An 18,755-nucleotide genomic window follows, 5' to 3' on the forward strand; every position below is an offset into this window, starting at 1 on the left:
TGCAGTCACACCCCAGCCGTCACAAGTACACGTCTGCACCGCTAGGCTCAACCTCGTCTGCTTGCTTCCAGGGCACCGGAACCTTGCTGATTATTAGCTACCGTCTCTCTCTCTCTCTGTATCAGTGCGCTCCGCGCTACTTCTCGTTCAGTCTTTCTCAGAGAGTTTCGGTCTTAAATCTTTCTCGGACTTCAAAGATGGCGACTGTCCACCATAAGATGAATAATAGCGGAGATGCTAACGGCTAGATGCCGCCTATGGACTAACTGACAAACTGACTAACACCTTCGCTAATATCAAAGCCCGTTCCTTCATGGAAATTCACGGCCAGTAACCTGCCGCCCACCAAATTCTTGTACCTCCCCGTACCAAGGACACTTTCCCAGCCGGCCGACCTGAAGTTGTGTCTTCGGAGTGGAGAAAAATACATTCCTTCGATAAGGGTCAGCCTGAACCGGTTCTCTCCAAGCGAACAACAGCTTGAAACTAAAACATTACACTTGACCTAGAAGGCCTTCTCGAGCTACCGGGCAAAAAGCAAAATGGAGTCTGTCTCGTTTAAGGCCTACGGAGCCCATAATATGCATAGCTCCATGAAAAACAGCTCAGCATGTTAGCAAATGAGCGAATCATGACTAATATTTATATATCTATTCCCTAACTTAAATTCATAAGCCTTACTCTAAGGAAAATAATACGAAAATGCCCTTATATATTTAAGACAGGGTCCCTGTCTATCGGCCTAATCCCTATGCTATGGGGGTGATAGGCTGGAGTCACTCTCCATCATTCTCCTTCTCCAAAGAGCTAGCAAAAAGACAGCCATAACAGAAGGGTAGCCTTACCTCGTTTTATTTACATGCTCCAAAACACACAACTCTTGTTCGCCAGGTCTTAGTTCCGGGAGATGGATGGTTTGATTTGCGAAGTTTCTTTGGGGGACGAAGAAGCCCAGGCTGGCCCTGGCCCAGTGCCGCATTCCAACTTTTGATATGATTAATCAAAAGAAGACTAGCTCATCTATTTCAAAATTACCGAAAGTAAAGGACTCGGGTATGTTTCGTCAGGGGGTGGGAACACCTGGTAGGTGTGTTCATGAAGCCCTCACCCACCAACCTAGTTGGTGGCATGCTTCATCATCGGGCCCACCCAGTGACACCTAGCGTGTCCCGGGTGTGCTTCGACGCCTGATTACAGCGGAGCAGGTATGTTGCTGAGTGTGCAGTGAGGAGTGTCAGGGTAGTGATGTTAAAACGGCTTGGCGGGGGTCCCAGTACCCAAGGGTAAATTAAACTTTAATACCTGGGCCTCCGTCAGCGGTATGCGAAGGAGGCACTACAGGTCCAGAGCAGGCTCTGCCCAGCAAAAGCTGGTCAACCCCTTGCCACTTCTCCACCTTGAAGCCAAAAACTGCTAAAACAAGCGTGTTTTTGAGAAGGGAATCCCCCCTCTCACACATAGATAAACACTTTAGGGTGTGTATACACATAGTCTGAATTACACACCCACTAGTTTTAGTCACACCCACACCATTTTATTTAGGTCCTGAATAAAGCCAGCATATTCATAAGGCACTGCCTGAAACATGTCGACCCACCACTGGATGTGAGAGGTCGTAACTCGCCTCCAACATCCAATAGCCTTATTTTTTAACCGCTGACGGAGGCCCAGGTATTAAAGTTTAATTTACCCTTGGGTACTGGGACCCCCGCCAAGCCGTTTTAACATCACTACCCTGACACTCCTCACTGCACACTCAGCAACATACCTGCTTCGCTGTAATCAGGCGTCGAAGCACACCCGGTACACGCTAGGTGTCACTGGGTGGGCCCGATGATGAAGCATGCCACCAACTAGGTTGGTGGGTGAGGGCTTCATGAACACACCTACCAGGTGTTCCCACCCCCTGACGAAACATACCCGAGTCCTTTACTTTCGGTAATTTTGTAATAGATGAGCTAGTCTCCTTTTGATTAATCGTATATAAACCTCTGGGATACGGACTAGCTACCTGGTCCTCTCTCTCTCTCTTGATACGCATTCATGCATTCCAACTTTTGACAGAGGTCTTGGCCTGACGAGCCTCTACCTGTATTATTTAGCGACCTGACTACTCACGCTTCACGGCTGGTTTAACGGTGAATGGTCCGATCCGGCGTATCACTTGGAACTGCACAGTCTGGGCTTCGCCTCCCTTCAGGGGATGCTCTATGGTGCGGCTGTCCTTCGGGCTCTCCCTGAGGTTACTCGAGGGGTAGTCCTGGCTTGGCGGGCCTCATGGCGCCAAACCCGCTGGTCGGGCAGACTGACGCAATATACCCTCCTGTGGTGTGGTACCCGGCTCGGGGAGGTGGCGTCCCTGGCAGGGTTCCGGCAGTGGGGCCATTTTGGAATATCCCTGCTGGGGGTTGTCTGGAGTGGTACCCACTTGCGCACCTTTCAAGACCTGCAGGCCAGGTATTCTCTCCGCCCCTCCCAACTTTTCCACTACCTGCAGCTGCGCCATGCCCTTCGCGTATGTATCCCAGATGGGTCTTCCTTGCCGGAGTATAGTCCGCCAGAGGCGCAGATTATGACTGGTGATTTGGGGAAAGGGGGAATTTCCAGAATATATCGATCACTCAATAATACCCCCAACTCCCTCTCTCACCTCCGTGATAAGTGGGAGGGCTGGCTTGGGACGCTAGAGGATGCTGACTGGAGAGATGCCTTGATGGGCCCCACGGTTGGTCCAAATTTATTTCCTACATGCTGCCTATCTTACGCCGCTGCGCCTTCACGGCGCAGGTCTCTGGTCGGATGCCCTTTGCCCCCGCTGCTCCCGTCCTGGCACAGACTTTTATCACATGGTGTGGCTTTGTCCCGCGATACAGAGGTACTGGGAGTCCTTGACAGGAGAACCAACTGACCGAGGTCTTGGGCTGGGAGGTCCCTTTAGCTCCTACATGTGTTCAATTGGGCATAACTGATGGTCTAGGCGCTAGCTGGACCGAAAAGCTTTTTTCTTAACACGGCCTTGGTGGTAGCAAAGAGGGATAACGCTGCCAATTGGCTGATGGTTACGGCACCAACATCGGCGCGTTGGCGCAGGGGGGGTGGACGGGTGTACCGCCCAGGAACGACCTCTCTATGTGGGGGGAGTGTTTGGGGGTGATAGAGTTTTAAGGTGGGTTGGCTGGATGTACGGAGCGCTTCTAGGGATTTGGGCCTTTGATTTGCATGTATGTCACCTTTTATGTCGATGTGATTTGTGCCAACCCTGGACTATTCCCATGCGATGTTACCCTGAATGGTGCTGTTTGTTTGGTTACGTTGGAAAGTCAATACCTGCTTTTTTGAACAGCCGGTACACGGCACCGGCAGGACCCGGCCCACTTAAAGCCCTGCTCCTACAACAGCGTTTCTCAACGATGTTTAACAACAGTGAGCGCTGTGTAAATGCAGGTACTTTACAACGCCGTACAGTCGCATCGGCCTCAGAGAGGCGGGGCCCTCACGGACGGATTCTGGCCTCTTTTGTTGGAGAGGGTGTGCCTGTCACCGGCAGGAGGCGCTCCTGCAGCTCGCGGTGCTTCCTGTCTAAGAAATCCCCCGAGGATTATGGGCGACAATGGACCCACAGATCCCAAACACTGGAGGAGGAAGCCTGGCTGGGGGGGGGGGTTCAGATCTGCCCCCCCCTGCACTTCCCCTTCCCTGCTGTGTCGCCTCGCTTCCTCTGCAGATAGCATTGTCTCACTCCCGGGACAGCCATTGTCCCCCCCCCCGCCACCTGTGACCTTGGGCCTCTCGGGTTGCTTACCCTGGACCCGGGCTGCTGTGTCCGTGGGAGGGGCCCTCTTCAACCGCCCCCCCTCCCAGGGCCTTCTTATAGCAGGATCAGCCGCCCCACCCGAAGCCAGAGGAGCTGGGACTGACGAGGCAAAAGGTGCTAAGGCCTTCTGGAGAGACCTCTGCGTCTGGAGAGACCTCTGCACCTGGAGAGACCCCGCTGAGGAATAAGGCCTGCTTCTGGAGATAAGTCCTGCCTGCTCCAGGGGTCTCCATACTGCAAGCATGCCGCCTGCGTCCTACAGGATGGGGCCGGCCCTCTTCGCTCTGCTGGTCCTGATGCGGGGCTCAATCTCAGGTACGCCCCCCCTCCCTTAGTCTCAGGTACGCCCCCCCCTCCCTCAGTCTCAGGTACGCCCCCCCTCCCTCAGTCTCAGGCACGCCCCCCACTCCCTCAGTCTCAGGTACCCCCCCCCCCTCAGTCTTCAGGTGGTATACAACCTTTACAACGAAACTTTTACAACGCACTACCATTACAACGCAGTCATTACAATGTAAACCATTACAACGCATTGCGCTGGGGGGCGCTCTAGGATAGGGAATAAGTTTAATTTACTATCCAACACCTTCCCTAGTGTCCACGGGGACTGGAGTTGGAATAGTAAATTAAACTTTTCACTATCCAGCACCCTAAAGCGCTATGCGTTGTAAAGGCATGCGTTGTAAAAACCGCGTTGTAAAGGCATGCGTTGTAACGTCATACATCCGCCCCCTCCGTCTCAGGTACGCCCCCACCCCCCCTCCGTCTCAGGCACGCCCCCCTGGCCGCCTAGTCTCACTGACTGTGAGAGCGACGGGAATGGAAGCAGCATGCTGCGGGGTCGCATAAACCAGGGGTCCTTGGGTGTCCGGAAATAGGGGGCCGAGGTCCGGCAGTCGGGCTCCTTGTACAATTATCTCTAAAACAAACTGTGCCCCAAAGAAGAAAGACATGAAACGTGAATGCAAACTGCTGCCTAAGAGGTCTGTGCCTGCTGCAGAGGACAGCATGCAAGAGGTGTCTAATTAATGTAGGCAGCTCGGCGGGTTACTGCTTCTGCTGCTGAGATCTTTGCGCCCCTGTAGGCCCCGCGCGATAATCCTTGTACTATAGCTCATTGAGTTATGAACCAGCTTCAAAGAGCTGCACGCGAAACCCAAGGCTTAGGTTTAGAACCATAATGTTTCCCCTTACTTTTTCTGTATTCTAAGGTTGCTAAAATAGTTCTTTTGGTTAATAACAGATTTATCGGGAAGCACTTTGTGTGTTTCTCATTCTTATAGCGCCTGCACGTCACTTTCACACACATCTTGGTAAAGTTAAAAAAAAGTTCCAAAGCAGTTTCGAGCTGAGCGCCTTTGTTCCTCCGGGGTGGTGTCAGGTGGAATTAGCCAAGGCTTTTAGAGGGATTATTTGAAGCGTGTGATATATACTTACTTAGATTTGTTCTCAAACAGATCTCTTCGCCCATTGGACACTTGTTGTGTCATTCACATTTTCTTCACTCACTGGACTACACCATACCGTATAAGGCAATGGTTCCGCCCGCTTCAGCCATTGGGTGACTTCACTGAAACTGACAGCATTATGGCCTATTACAACAGACCCCCCCTTCCCCCACCGAGGGAGTTCCCTTCAGTGTCAGTCTCTGCTGTGGCAAAGTCTGCTTTTTGAGGCCCAAAAATATATTTCTGTTTTTAGCTACTTTATTTTATACTGGCAACCGCCCAGCACCATCCCCAGCAATACAGTTTTAATAAAGCCATGATAAAACAATATGAGCATTGGCAAAGGCAAACTGCTGGCAGCCAATATTCACTGCTAGGACACGTGTACAAATGGAGTCTGTCTGCTAGGACACGTGTACAAATGGAGTCTGTCTGCTAGGACACGTGTACAAATGGAGTCTGTCTGCTAGGACATGTGTACAAATGGAGTCTGTCTGCTAGGACACGTGTACAAATGGAGTCTGTCTGCTAGGACACGTGTACAAATGGAGTCTGTCTGCTAGGACACGTAGGACACATGTACAAATGGAGTCTGTCTGCTAGGACACGTGTACAAATGGAGTCTGTCTGCTAGGACACGTGTACAAATGGAGTCTGTCTGCTAGGACACGTGTCCAAATGGAGTCTGTCTGCTAGGACATGTGTACAAATGGAGTCTGTCTGCTAGGACATGTGTACAAATGGAGTCTGTCTGCTAGGACACGTGTCCAAATGGAGTCTGTCTGCTAGGACATGTGTACAAATCAGTCTGCTAGGACACGTGCCCAAATGGAGACTGTCTGCTAGGACACGTGTACAAATGGAGTCTGTCTGCTAGGACACGTGTACAAATGGAGTCTGTCTGCTAGGACATGTGTACAAATGGAGTCTGTCTGCTAGGACACGTGTGCAAATGGAGTCTATCTGCTAGGACATGTGTACAAATGGAGTCTGTCTGCTAGGACATGTGTACAAATGGAGTCTGTCTGCTAGGACACGTGTCCAAAGGGAGTCTGTCTGCTAGGACATGTGTACAAATCAGTCTGCTAGGACACGTGTCGAAATGGAGACTGTCTGCTAGGACACGTGTCCAAATGGAGTCTGTCTGCTAATGGAGTAAGTTTGCACGTGTACAAATGGAGTCTGTCTGCTAGGACACGTGTCCAAATGGAGTCTGTCTGCTAGGACATGTGTACAAATCAGTCTGCTAGGACACGTGTCCAAATGGAGACTGTCTGCTAGGACACGTGTCCAAATGGAGTCTGTCTGCTAGGGCATGTGTACAAATGAAGTCTGTCTGCTAGGAGACGTGTCCAAATGGTGTCTGTCTGCTAGGACATGTGTACAAATCTGTCTGCCTGCTAGGACATGTGTACAAATCTGTCTGCCTGGACACGTGTCCAAATGGAGACTGTCTGCTAGGACACGTGTCCAAATGGAGTCTGTCTGCTAGGACACGTGCATAAATGAAGTCTGTCTGCTAGGGCATGTGTATAAATGGAGTCTGTCTGCTAGGAAACGTGTACAAATAGAGTCTGTCTGCTAGCACACATGTACAAATGGAGTAAGTCTGCACGTGTGCAAATGGAGTCTGTCTGCTAGCACATGTGTACAAATGGAGTCTGTCTGCACGTGTACAAATGGAATCTGTCTGCTGGAACACGTGTACAAATGGAGTCTGTCTGCTAGGACACATGTACAAATGGAGTCTGTCTACTAGGACATGTCTACAAATGAAGTGTGTCTACTAGGACATGTCTACAAATGAAGTCTGTCTGCTAGGACATGTCTTCAAATGAAGTCTGTCTGCTAGGACACATGTGCAAATGGAGTCTGTCTGCTAGGACACATGTACAAATGGAGTCTGTCTGCTAGGACACGTGTACAAATGGAGTCTGTCTACTAGGACATGTCTACAAATGAAGTCTGTCTGCTAGGACATGTCTACAAATGAAGTCTGTCTGCTAGGACACGTATACAAATGGAGTCTGTCTACTAGGACATGTCTACAAATGAAGTCTGTCTACTAGGACATGTCTACAAATGGAGTCTGTGTACTAGGACATGTCTACAAATGAAGTCTGTCTACTAGGACATGTCTAGAAATGAAGTCTGTCTGCTAGGACACGTGTACAAATGGAGTCTGTCTGCTAGGACACATGCACAAATGGAGTCTGTCTACTAGGACATGTCTACAAATGGAGTCTGTCTACTAGGACATGTCTACAAATGAAGTCTGTCTGTTTGGACACGTGTACAAATGGAGTCTGTCTGCTAGGACACGTGGAGTCTGTCTCCTAGGACACGTGTCCAAATGGAGTCTGTCGGCTAGAACACGTGTACAAATGGAGTCTGTCTACTAGGACATGTCTACAAATGAAGTCTGTCTGCTAGGACACGTGTACAAATGGAGTCTGTCTGCTAGGACACGTGTCCAAATGGAGTCTGTCTGCTAGGACACGTGCATAAATGAAGTCTGTCTGCTAGGGCATGTGTACAAATGGAGTCTGTCTGCTAGGAAACGTGTACAAATAGAGTCTGTCTGCCAGCACACATGTACAAATGGAGTAAGTCTGCACGTGTACAAATGGAGTCTGTCTGCTAGGACACTTGTCCAAATGGAGTCTGTCTGCTAGGACATGTGTACAAATCTGTCTGCTAGGACACGTGTCCAAATGGAGACTGTCTGCTAGGACACGTGTCCAAATGGAGTCTGTCTGCTAGGGCATGTGTACAAATGAAGTCTGTCTGCTAGGACACGTGTCCAAATGGAGTCTGTCTGCTAGGACATGTGTACAAATCTGTCTGCTAGGACATGTGTCCAAATGGAGACTGTCTGCTAGGACACGTGTCCAAATGGAGTCTGTCTGCTAGGACACGTGCATAAATGAAGTCTGTCTGCTAGGGCATGTGTACAAATGGAGTCTGTCTGCTAGGAAACGTGTACAAATGGAGTCTGTCTGCTAGCACACATGCACAAATGGAGTAAGTCTGCACGTGTACAAATGGAGTCTGTCTGCTAGCACACGTGTACAAATGGAGTCTGTCTGCACATGTACAAATAGAATCTGTCTGCTAGGACACGTGTACAAATGGAGTCTGTCTGCTAGGACACATGTACAAATGGAGTCTGTCTACTAGGACATGTCTACAAATGAAGTGTGTCTACTAGGACATGTCTACAAATGAAGTCTGTCTGCTAGGACACATGTACAAATGGAGTCTGTCTGCTAGGATACATGTACAAATGGAGAATGTCTGCTAGGACACGTGTACAAATTGAGTCGGTCTGCTAGGACACGTGTACAAATGGAGTCTGTCTACTAGGACATGTCTACAAATGAAGTCTGTCTACTAGGACATGTCTTCAAATGAAGTCTGTCTGCTAGGACACATGTACAAATGGAGTCTGTCTGCTAGGACACATGTGCAAATGGAGTCTGTCTGCTAGGACATGTGTACAAATGGAGTCTGTCTACTAGGACATGTCTACAAATGAAGTCTGTCTGCTAGGACATGTCTACAAATGAAGTCTGTCTGCTAGGACACGTGTACAAATGGAGCCTGTCTGCTAGGACACGTATACAAATGGAGTCTGTCTACTAGGACATGTTTACAAATTAAGTGTGTCTACTAGGACATGTCTACAAATGGAGTCTGTCTACTAGGACATGTCTACAAATGAAGTCTGTCTACTAGGACATGACTAGAAATGAAGTCTGTCTGCTAGGACACATGTACAAATGGAGTCTGTCTGCTAGGACACATGCACAAATGGAGTCTGTCTACTAGGACATGTCTACAAATGAAGTGTGTCTACTAGGACATGTCTACAAATGGAGTCTGTCTACTAGGACATGTCTACAAATGAAGTCTGTCAGTTAGGACACGTGTACAAATGGAGTCTGTCTGCTAGGACACGTGGAGTCTGTCTCCTAGGACACGTGTCCAAATGGAGTCTGTCTGCTAGAACACGTGTCCAAATGGAGTCTGTCTACTAGGACACATTTACAAATGGAGTCTGTCTGCTAGGACACGTGTACAAATGGAGTCTGTCTACTAGGACATGTCTACAAATGAAGTCTGTCTGCTAGGACACGTGTACAAATGGAGTCTGTCTGCTAGTAAACGAGCCCAAATGGAGTCTGTCTGCTAGGACATGTGTACAAATGGAGTCTGTCTGCTAGGACACATGTACAAATGGAGTCTGTCTGCTAGGACACGTGTCCAAATGGAGACTGTCTGCTAGGACACGTGTCCAAATGGAGTCTGTCTGCTAGGGCATGTGTACAAATGAAGTCTGTCTGCTAGGAGACGTGTCCAAATGGTGTCTGTCTGCTAGGACATGTGTACAAATCTGTCTGCCTGCTAGGACATGTGTACAAATCTGTCTGCCTGGACACGTGTCCAAATGGAGACTGTCTGCTAGGACACGTGTCCAAATGGAGTCTGTCTGCTAGGACACGTGCATATATGAAGTCTGTCTGCTAGGGCATGTGTATAAATGGAGTCTGTCTGCTAGGAAACGTGTACAAATAGAGTCTGTCTGCTAGCACACATGTACAAATGGAGTAAGTCTGCACGTGTGCAAATGGAGTCTGTCTGCTAGCACATGTGTACAAATGGAGTCTGTCTGCACGTGTACAAATGGAATCTGTCTGCTGGAACACGTGTACAAATGGAGTCTGTCTGCTAGGACACATGTACAAATGGAGTCTGTCTACTAGGACATGTCTACAAATGAAGTGTGTCTACTAGGACATGTCTACAAATGAAGTCTGTCTGTTAGGACATGTCTACAAATGAAGTCTGTCTGTTAGGACATGTCTACAAATGAAGTCTGTCTGCTAGGACATGTCTACAAATGAAGTCTGTTTGCTAGGACACATGTACAAATGGAGTCTGTCTGCTAGGACACATGTACAAATGGAGAATGTCTGCTAGGACACGTGAACAAATGGAGTCTGCCTGCTAGGACACGTGTACAAATGGAGTCTGCCTACTAGGACATGTCTACAAATGAAGTCTGTCTGCTAGGACATGTCTTCAAATGAAGTCTGTCTGCTAGGACACATGTGCAAATGGAGTCTGTCTGCTAGGACACATGTACAAATGGAGTCTGTCTGCTAGGACACGTGTACAAATGGAGTCTGTCTACTAGGACATGTCTACAAATGAAGTCTGTCTGCTAGGACATGTCTACAAATGAAGTCTGTCTGCTAGGACACATGTACAAATGGAGCCTGTCTGCTAGGACACGTATACAAATGGAGTCTCTCTACTAGGACATGTCTACAAATGAAGTGTGTCTACTAGGACATGTCTACAAATGGAGTCTGTGTACTAGGACATGTCTACAAATGAAGTCTGTCTACTAGGACATGTCTAGAAATGAAGTCTGTCTGCTAGGACACGTGTACAAATGGAGTCTGTCTGCTAGGACACATGCACAAATGGAGTCTGTCTACTAGGACATGTCTACAAATGGAGTCTGTCTACTAGGACATGTCTACAAATGAAGTCTGTCTGTTTGGACACGTGTACAAATGGAGTCTGTCTGCTAGGACACGTGGAGTCTGTCTCCTAGGACACGTGTCCAAATGGAGTCTGTCGGCTAGAACACGTGTACAAATGGAGTCTGTCTACTAGGACATGTCTACAAATGAAGTCTGTCTGCTAGGACACGTGTACAAATGGAGTCTGTCTGCTAGGACACGTGTCCAAATGGAGTCTGTCTGCTAAGACACGTGCATAAATGAAGTCTGTCTGCTAGGGCATGTGTACAAATGGAGTCTGTCTGCTAGGAAACGTGTACAAATAGAGTCTGTCTGCCAGCACACATGTACAAATGGAGTAAGTCTGCACGTGTACAAATGGAGTCTGTCTGCTAGGACACGTGTCCAAATGGAGTCTGTCTGCTAGGACATGTGTACAAATCTGTCTGCTAGGACACGTGTCCAAATGGAGACTGTCTGCTAGGACACGTGTCCAAATGGAGTCCGTCTGCTAGGGCATGTGTACAAATGAAGTCTGTCTGCTAGGACACGTGTCCAAATGGAGTCTGTCTACTAGGACATGTCTACAAATGAAGTCTGTCTGCTAGGACACGTGTACAAATGGAGTCTGTCTGCTAGGACACGTGTCCAAATGGAGTCTGTCTGCTAAGACACGTGCATAAATGAAGTCTGTCTGCTAGGGCATGTGTACAAATGGAGTCTGTCTGCTAGGAAACGTGTACAAATAGAGTCTGTCTGCCAGCACACATGTACAAATGGAGTAAGTCTGCACGTGTACAAATGGAGTCTGTCTGCTAGGACACGTGTCCAAATGGAGTCTGTCTGCTAGGACATGTGTACAAATCAGTCTGCTAGGACACGTGTCGAAATGGAGACTGTCTGCTAGGACACGTGTCCAAATGGAGTCTGTCTGCTAATGGAGTAAGTTTGCACGTGTACAAATGGAGTCTGTCTGCTAGGACACGTGTCCAAATGGAGTCTGTCTGCTAGGACATGTGTACAAATCAGTCTGCTAGGACACGTGTCCAAATGGAGACTGTCTGCTAGGACACGTGTCCAAATGGAGTCTGTCTGCTAGGGCATGTGTACAAATGAAGTCTGTCTGCTAGGAGACGTGTCCAAATGGTGTCTGTCTGCTAGGACATGTGTACAAATCTGTCTGCCTGCTAGGACATGTGTACAAATCTGTCTGCCTGGACACGTGTCCAAATGGAGACTGTCTGCTAGGACACGTGTCCAAATGGAGTCTGTCTGCTAGGACACGTGCATAAATGAAGTCTGTCTGCTAGGGCATGTGTATAAATGGAGTCTGTCTGCTAGGAAACGTGTACAAATAGAGTCTGTCTGCTAGCACACATGTACAAATGGAGTAAGTCTGCACGTGTGCAAATGGAGTCTGTCTGCTAGCACATGTGTACAAATGGAGTCTGTCTGCACGTGTACAAATGGAATCTGTCTGCTGGAACACGTGTACAAATGGAGTCTGTCTGCTAGGACACATGTACAAATGGAGTCTGTCTACTAGGACATGTCTACAAATGAAGTGTGTCTACTAGGACATGTCTACAAATGAAGTCTGTCTGTTAGGACACGTCTACAAATGAAGTCTGTCTGTTAGGACATGTCTACAAATGAAGTCTGTCTGCTAGGACATGTCTACAAATGAAGTCTGTTTGCTAGGACACATGTACAAATGGAGTCTGTCTGCTAGGACACATGTACAAATGGAGAATGTCTGCTAGGACACGTGAACAAATGGAGTCTGTCTGCTAGGACACGTGTACAAATGGAGTCTGTCTACTAGGACATGTCTACAAATGAAGTCTGTCTGCTAGGACATGTCTTCAAATGAAGTCTGTCTGCTAGGACACATGTGCAAATGGAGTCTGTCTGCTAGGACACATGTACAAATGGAGTCTGTCTGCTAGGACACGTGTACAAATGGAGTCTGTCTACTAGGACATGTCTACAAATGAAGTCTGTCTGCTAGGACATGTCTACAAATGAAGTCTGTCTGCTAGGACACGTATACAAATGGAGTCTGTCTACTAGGACATGTCTACAAATGAAGTGTGTCTACTAGGACATGTCTACAAATAGAGTCTGTGTACTAGGACATGTCTACAAATGAAGTCTGTCTACTAGGACATGTCTAGAAATGAAGTCTGTCTGCTAGGACACGTGTACAAATGGAGTCTGTCTGCTAGGACACATGCACAAATGGAGTCTGTCTACTAGGACATGTCTACAAATGGAGTCTGTCTACTAGGACATGTCTACAAATGAAGTCTGTCTGTTTGGACACGTGTACAAATGGAGTCTGTCTGCTAGGACACGTGGAGTCTGTCTCCTAGGACACGTGTCCAAATGGAGTCTGTCGGCTAGAACACGTGTACAAATGGAGTCTGTCTACTAGGACATGTCTACAAATGAAGTCTGTCTGCTAGGACACGTGTACAAATGGAGTCTGTCTGCTAGGACACGTGTCCAAATGGAGTCTGTCTGCTAGGACACGTGCATAAATGAAGTCTGTCTGCTAGGGCATGTGTACAAATGGAGTCTGTCTGCTAGGAAACGTGTACAAATAGAGTCTGTCTGCCAGCACACATGTACAAATGGAGTAAGTCTGCACGTGTACAAATGGAGTCTGTCTGCTAGGACACTTGTCCAAATGGAGTCTGTCTGCTAGGACATGTGTACAAATCTGTCTGCTAGGACACGTGTCCAAATGGAGACTGTCTGCTAGGACACGTGTCCAAATGGAGTCTGTCTGCTAGGGCATGTGTACAAATGAAGTCTGTCTGCTAGGACACGTGTCCAAATGGAGTCTGTCTGCTAGGACATGTGTACAAATCTGTCTGCTAGGACATGTGTCCAAATGGAGACTGTCTGCTAGGACACGTGTCCAAATGGAGTCTGTCTGCTAGGACACGTGCATAAATGAAGTCTGTCTGCTAGGGCATGTGTACAAATGGAGTCTGTCTGCTAGGAAACGTGTACAAATGGAGTCTGTCTGCTAGCACACATGCACAAATGGAGTAAGTCTGCACGTGTACAAATGGAGTCTGTCTGCTAGCACACGTGTACAAATGGAGTCTGTCTGCACATGTACAAATAGAATCTGTCTGCTAGGACACGTGTACAAATGGAGTCTGTCTGCTAGGACACATGTACAAATGGAGTCTGTCTACTAGGACATGTCTACAAATGAAGTGTGTCTACTAGGACATGTCTACAAATGAAGTCTGTCTGCTAGGACACATGTACAAATGGAGTCTGTCTGCTAGGACACATGTACAAATGGAGAATGTCTGCTAGGACACGTGTACAAATTGAGTCGGTCTGCTAGGACACGTGTACAAATGGAGTCTGTCTACTAGGACATGTCTACAAATGAAGTCTGTCTACTAAGACATGTCTTCAAATGAAGTCTGTCTGCTAGGACACATGTACAAATGGAGTCTGTCTGCTAGGACACATGTGCAAATGGAGTCTGTCTGCTAGGACATGTGTACAAATGGAGTCTGTCTACTAGGACATGTCTACAAATGAAGTCTGTCTGCTAGGACATGTCTACAAATGAAGTCTGTCTGCTAGGACACGTGTACAAATGGAGCCTGTCTGCTAGGACACGTATACAAATGGAGTCTGTCTACTAGGACATGTTTACAAATTAAGTGTGTCTACTAGGACATGTCTACAAATGGAGTCTGTCTACTAGGACATGTCTACAAATGAAGTCTGTCTACTAGGACATGACTAGAAATGAAGTCTGTCTGCTAGGACACATGTACAAATGGAGTCTGTCTGCTAGGACACATGCACAAATGGAGTCTGTCTACTAGGACATGTCTACAAATGAAGTGTGTCTACTAGGACATGTCTACAAATGGAGTCTGTCTACTAGGACATGTCTACAAATGAAGTCTGTCAGTTAGGACACGTGTACAAATGGAGTCTGTCTGCTAGGACACGTGGAGTCTGTCTCCTAGGACACGTGTCCAAATGGAGTCTGTCTGCTAGAACACGTGTCCAAATGGAGTCTGTCTACTAGGACACATTTACAAATGGAGTCTGTCTGCTAGGACACGTGTACAAATGGAGTCTGTCTACTAGGACATGTCTACAAATGAAGTCTGTCTGCTAGGACACGTGTACAAATGGAGTCTGTCTGCTAGTAAACGAGCCCAAATGGAGTCTGTCTGCTAGGACATGTGTACAAATGGAGTCTGTCTGCTAGGACACATGTACAAATGGAGTCTGTCTGCTAGGACACGTGTCCAAATGGAGACTGTCTGCTAGGACACGTGTCCAAATGGAGTCTGTCTGCTAGGGCATGTGTACAAATGAAGTCTGTCTGCTAGGAGACGTGTCCAAATGGTGTCTGTCTGCTAGGACATGTGTACAAATCTGTCTGCCTGCTAGGACATGTGTACAAATCTGTCTGCCTGGACACGTGTCCAAATGGAGACTGTCTGCTAGGACACGTGTCCAAATGGAGTCTGTCTGCTAGGACACGTGCATAAATGAAGTCTGTCTGCTAGGGCATGTGTATAAATGGAGTCTGTCTGCTAGGAAACGTGTACAAATAGAGTCTGTCTGCTAGCACACATGTACAAATGGAGTAAGTCTGCACGTGTGCAAATGGAGTCTGTCTGCTAGCACATGTGTACAAATGGAGTCTGTCTGCACGTGTACAAATGGAATCTGTCTGCTGGAACACGTGTACAAATGGAGTCTGTCTGCTAGGACACATGTACAAATGGAGTCTGTCTACTAGGACATGTCTACAAATGAAGTGTGTCTACTAGGACATGTCTACAAATGAAGTCTGTCTGTTAGGACATGTCTACAAATGAAGTCTGTCTGTTAGGACATGTCTACAAATGAAGTCTGTCTGCTAGGACATGTCTACAAATGAAGTCTGTTTGCTAGGACACATGTACAAATGGAGTCTGTCTGCTAGGACACATGTACAAATGGAGAATGTCTGCTAGGACACGTGAACAAATGGAGTCTGCCTGCTAGGACACGTGTACAAATGGAGTCTGCCTACTAGGACATGTCTACAAATGAAGTCTGTCTGCTAGGACATGTCTTCAAATGAAGTCTGTCTGCTAGGACACATGTGCAAATGGAGTCTGTCTGCTAGGACACATGTACAAATGGAGTCTGTCTGCTAGGACACGTGTACAAATGGAGTCTGTCTACTAGGACATGTCTACAAATGAAGTCTGTCTGCTAGGACATGTCTACAAATGAAGTCTGTCTGCTAGGACACATGTACAAATGGAGCCTGTCTGCTAGGACACGTATACAAATGGAGTCTCTCTACTAGGACATGTCTACAAATGAAGTGTGTCTACTAGGACATGTCTACAAATGGAGTCTGTGTACTAGGACATGTCTACAAATGAAGTCTGTCTACTAGGACATGTCTAGAAATGAAGTCTGTCTGCTAGGACACGTGTACAAATGGAGTCTGTCTGCTAGGACACATGCACAAATGGAGTCTGTCTACTAGGACATGTCTACAAATGGAGTCTGTCTACTAGGACATGTCTACAAATGAAGTCTGTCTGTTTGGACACGTGTACAAATGGAGTCTGTCTGCTAGGACACGTGGAGTCTGTCTCCTAGGACACGTGTCCAAATGGAGTCTGTCGGCTAGAACACGTGTACAAATGGAGTCTGTCTACTAGGACATGTCTACAAATGAAGTCTGTCTGCTAGGACACGTGTACAAATGGAGTCTGTCTGCTAGGACACGTGTCCAAATGGAGTCTGTCTGCTAAGACACGTGCATAAATGAAGTCTGTCTGCTAGGGCATGTGTACAAATGGAGTCTGTCTGCTAGGAAACGTGTACAAATAGAGTCTGTCTGCCAGCACACATGTACAAATGGAGTAAGTCTGCACGTGTACAAATGGAGTCTGTCTGCTAGGACACGTGTCCAAATGGAGTCTGTCTGCTAGGACATGTGTACAAATCTGTCTGCTAGGACACGTGTCCAAATGGAGACTGTCTGCTAGGACACGTGTCCAAATGGAGTCTGTCTGCTAGGGCATGTGTACAAATGAAGTCTTTCTGCTAGGACACGTGTCCAAATGGAGTCTGTCTGCTAGGACATGTGTACAAATCTGTCTGCTAGGACACGTGTCCAAATGGAGACTGTCTGCTAGGACACGTGTCCAAATGGAGTCTGTCTGCTAGGACACGTGCATAAATGAAGTCTGTCTGCTAGGGCATGTGTACAAATGGAGTCTGTCTGCTAGGAAACGTGTACAAATGGAGTCTGTCTGCTAGCACACATGCACAAATGGAGTATGTCTGCACGTGTACAAATGGAGTCTGTCTGCTAGCACACGTGTACAAATGGAGTCTGTCTGCACATGTACAAATAGAATCTGTCTGCTAGGACACGTGTACAAATGGAGTCTGTCTGCTAGGACACATGTACAAATGGAGTCTGTCTACTAGGACATGTCTACAAATGAAGTGTGTCTACTAGGACATGTCTACAAATGAAGTCTGTCTGCTAGGACACATGTACAAATGGAGTCTGTCTGCTAGGACACATGTACAAATGGAGAATGTCTGCTAGGACACGTGTACAAATTGAGTCTGTCTGCTAGGACACGTGTACAAATGGAGTCTGTCTACTAGGACATGTCTACAAATGAAGTCTGTCTACTAGGACATGTCTTCAAATAAAGTCTGTCTGCTAGGACACATGTACAAATGGAGTCTGTCTGCTAGGACACATGTGCAAATGGAGTCTGTCTGCTAGGACATGTGTACAAATGGAGTCTGTCTACTAGGACATGTCTACAAATGAAGTCTGTCTGCTAGGACATGTCTACAAATGAAGTCTGTCTGCTAGGACACGTGTACAAATGGAGCCTGTCTGCTAGGACACGTATACAAATGGAGTCTGTCTACTAGGACATGTTTACAAATTAAGTGTGTCTACTAGGACATGTCTACAAATGGAGTCTGTCTACTAGGACATGTCTACAAATGAAGTCTGTCTACTAGGACATGACTAGAAATGAAGTCTGTCTGCTAGGACACATGTACAAATGGAGTCTGTCTGCTAGGACACATGCACAAATGGAGTCTGTCTACTAGGACATGTCTACAAATGAAGTGTGTCTACTAGGACATGTCTACAAATGGAGTCTGTCTACTAGGACATGTCTACAAATGAAGTCTGTCAGTTAGGACACGTGTACAAATGGAGTCTGTCTGCTAGGACACGTGGAGTCTGTCTCCTAGGACACGTGTCCAAATGGAGTCTGTCTGCTAGAACACGTGTCCAAATGGAGTCTGTCTACTGGGACACATTTACAAATGGAGTCTGTCTGCTAGGACACGTGTACAAATGGAGTCTGTCTACTAGGACATGTCTACAAATGAAGTCTGTCTGCTAGGACACGTGTACAAATGGAGTCTGTCTGCTAGTAAACGAGCCCAAATGGAGTCTGTCTGCTAGGACATGTGTACAAATGGAGTCTGTCTGCTAGGACACATGTACAAATGGAGTCTGTCTGCTAGGACATGTGTGCAAATGGAGTCTGTCTACTAGGACACATGTACAAATGGAGTCTGTCTGCTAGGACATGTGTACAAATGGAGTCTGTCTACTAGGACATGTCTACAAATGAAGTCTGTCTGCTAGGACACGTGTACAAATGAAGTCTGTCTGCTAGGACACGTGTACTAATGGAGTCTGTCTACTAGGACATGTCTATAAATGAAGTCTGTCTTCTAGGACACTTGTACAAATGGAGTCTGTCTGCTAGGACACATGTACAAATGGAGTCTGTCGGCTAGGACACGTGTACAAATGGAGTCTGTCTGCTAGGACACGTGTACAAATGGAGTCTGTCTGCTTGGGTGGTATGCACAAATATCGTGGGACAGAATATTGTGTCAAAA

General features: G+C 47.3%; 1 protein-coding gene across 1 annotated transcript in view; it reads left to right on the forward strand.

Annotated features, from left to right (window-relative positions):
- Positions 1-3,899: 3,899 nt before the first annotated feature.
- Positions 3,900-18,755, forward strand: part of LOC147673045 (complement factor D-like) — a 48,970-nt gene continuing 34,114 nt past the window's right edge. The window contains exon 1 of the mRNA XM_086946724.1: positions 3,900-4,129. Within this exon, the coding sequence (XP_086802850.1) occupies positions 4,057-4,129 (73 nt within the window). The 5' untranslated portion in view covers positions 3,900-4,056. The remainder of the gene's footprint in view (positions 4,130-18,755) is intronic.

This window comes from Lissotriton vulgaris, chromosome 12 (assembly GCF_964263255.1).
Source record: "Lissotriton vulgaris chromosome 12, aLisVul1.2, whole genome shotgun sequence".
NCBI lineage: Eukaryota > Metazoa > Chordata > Amphibia > Caudata > Salamandridae > Lissotriton > Lissotriton vulgaris.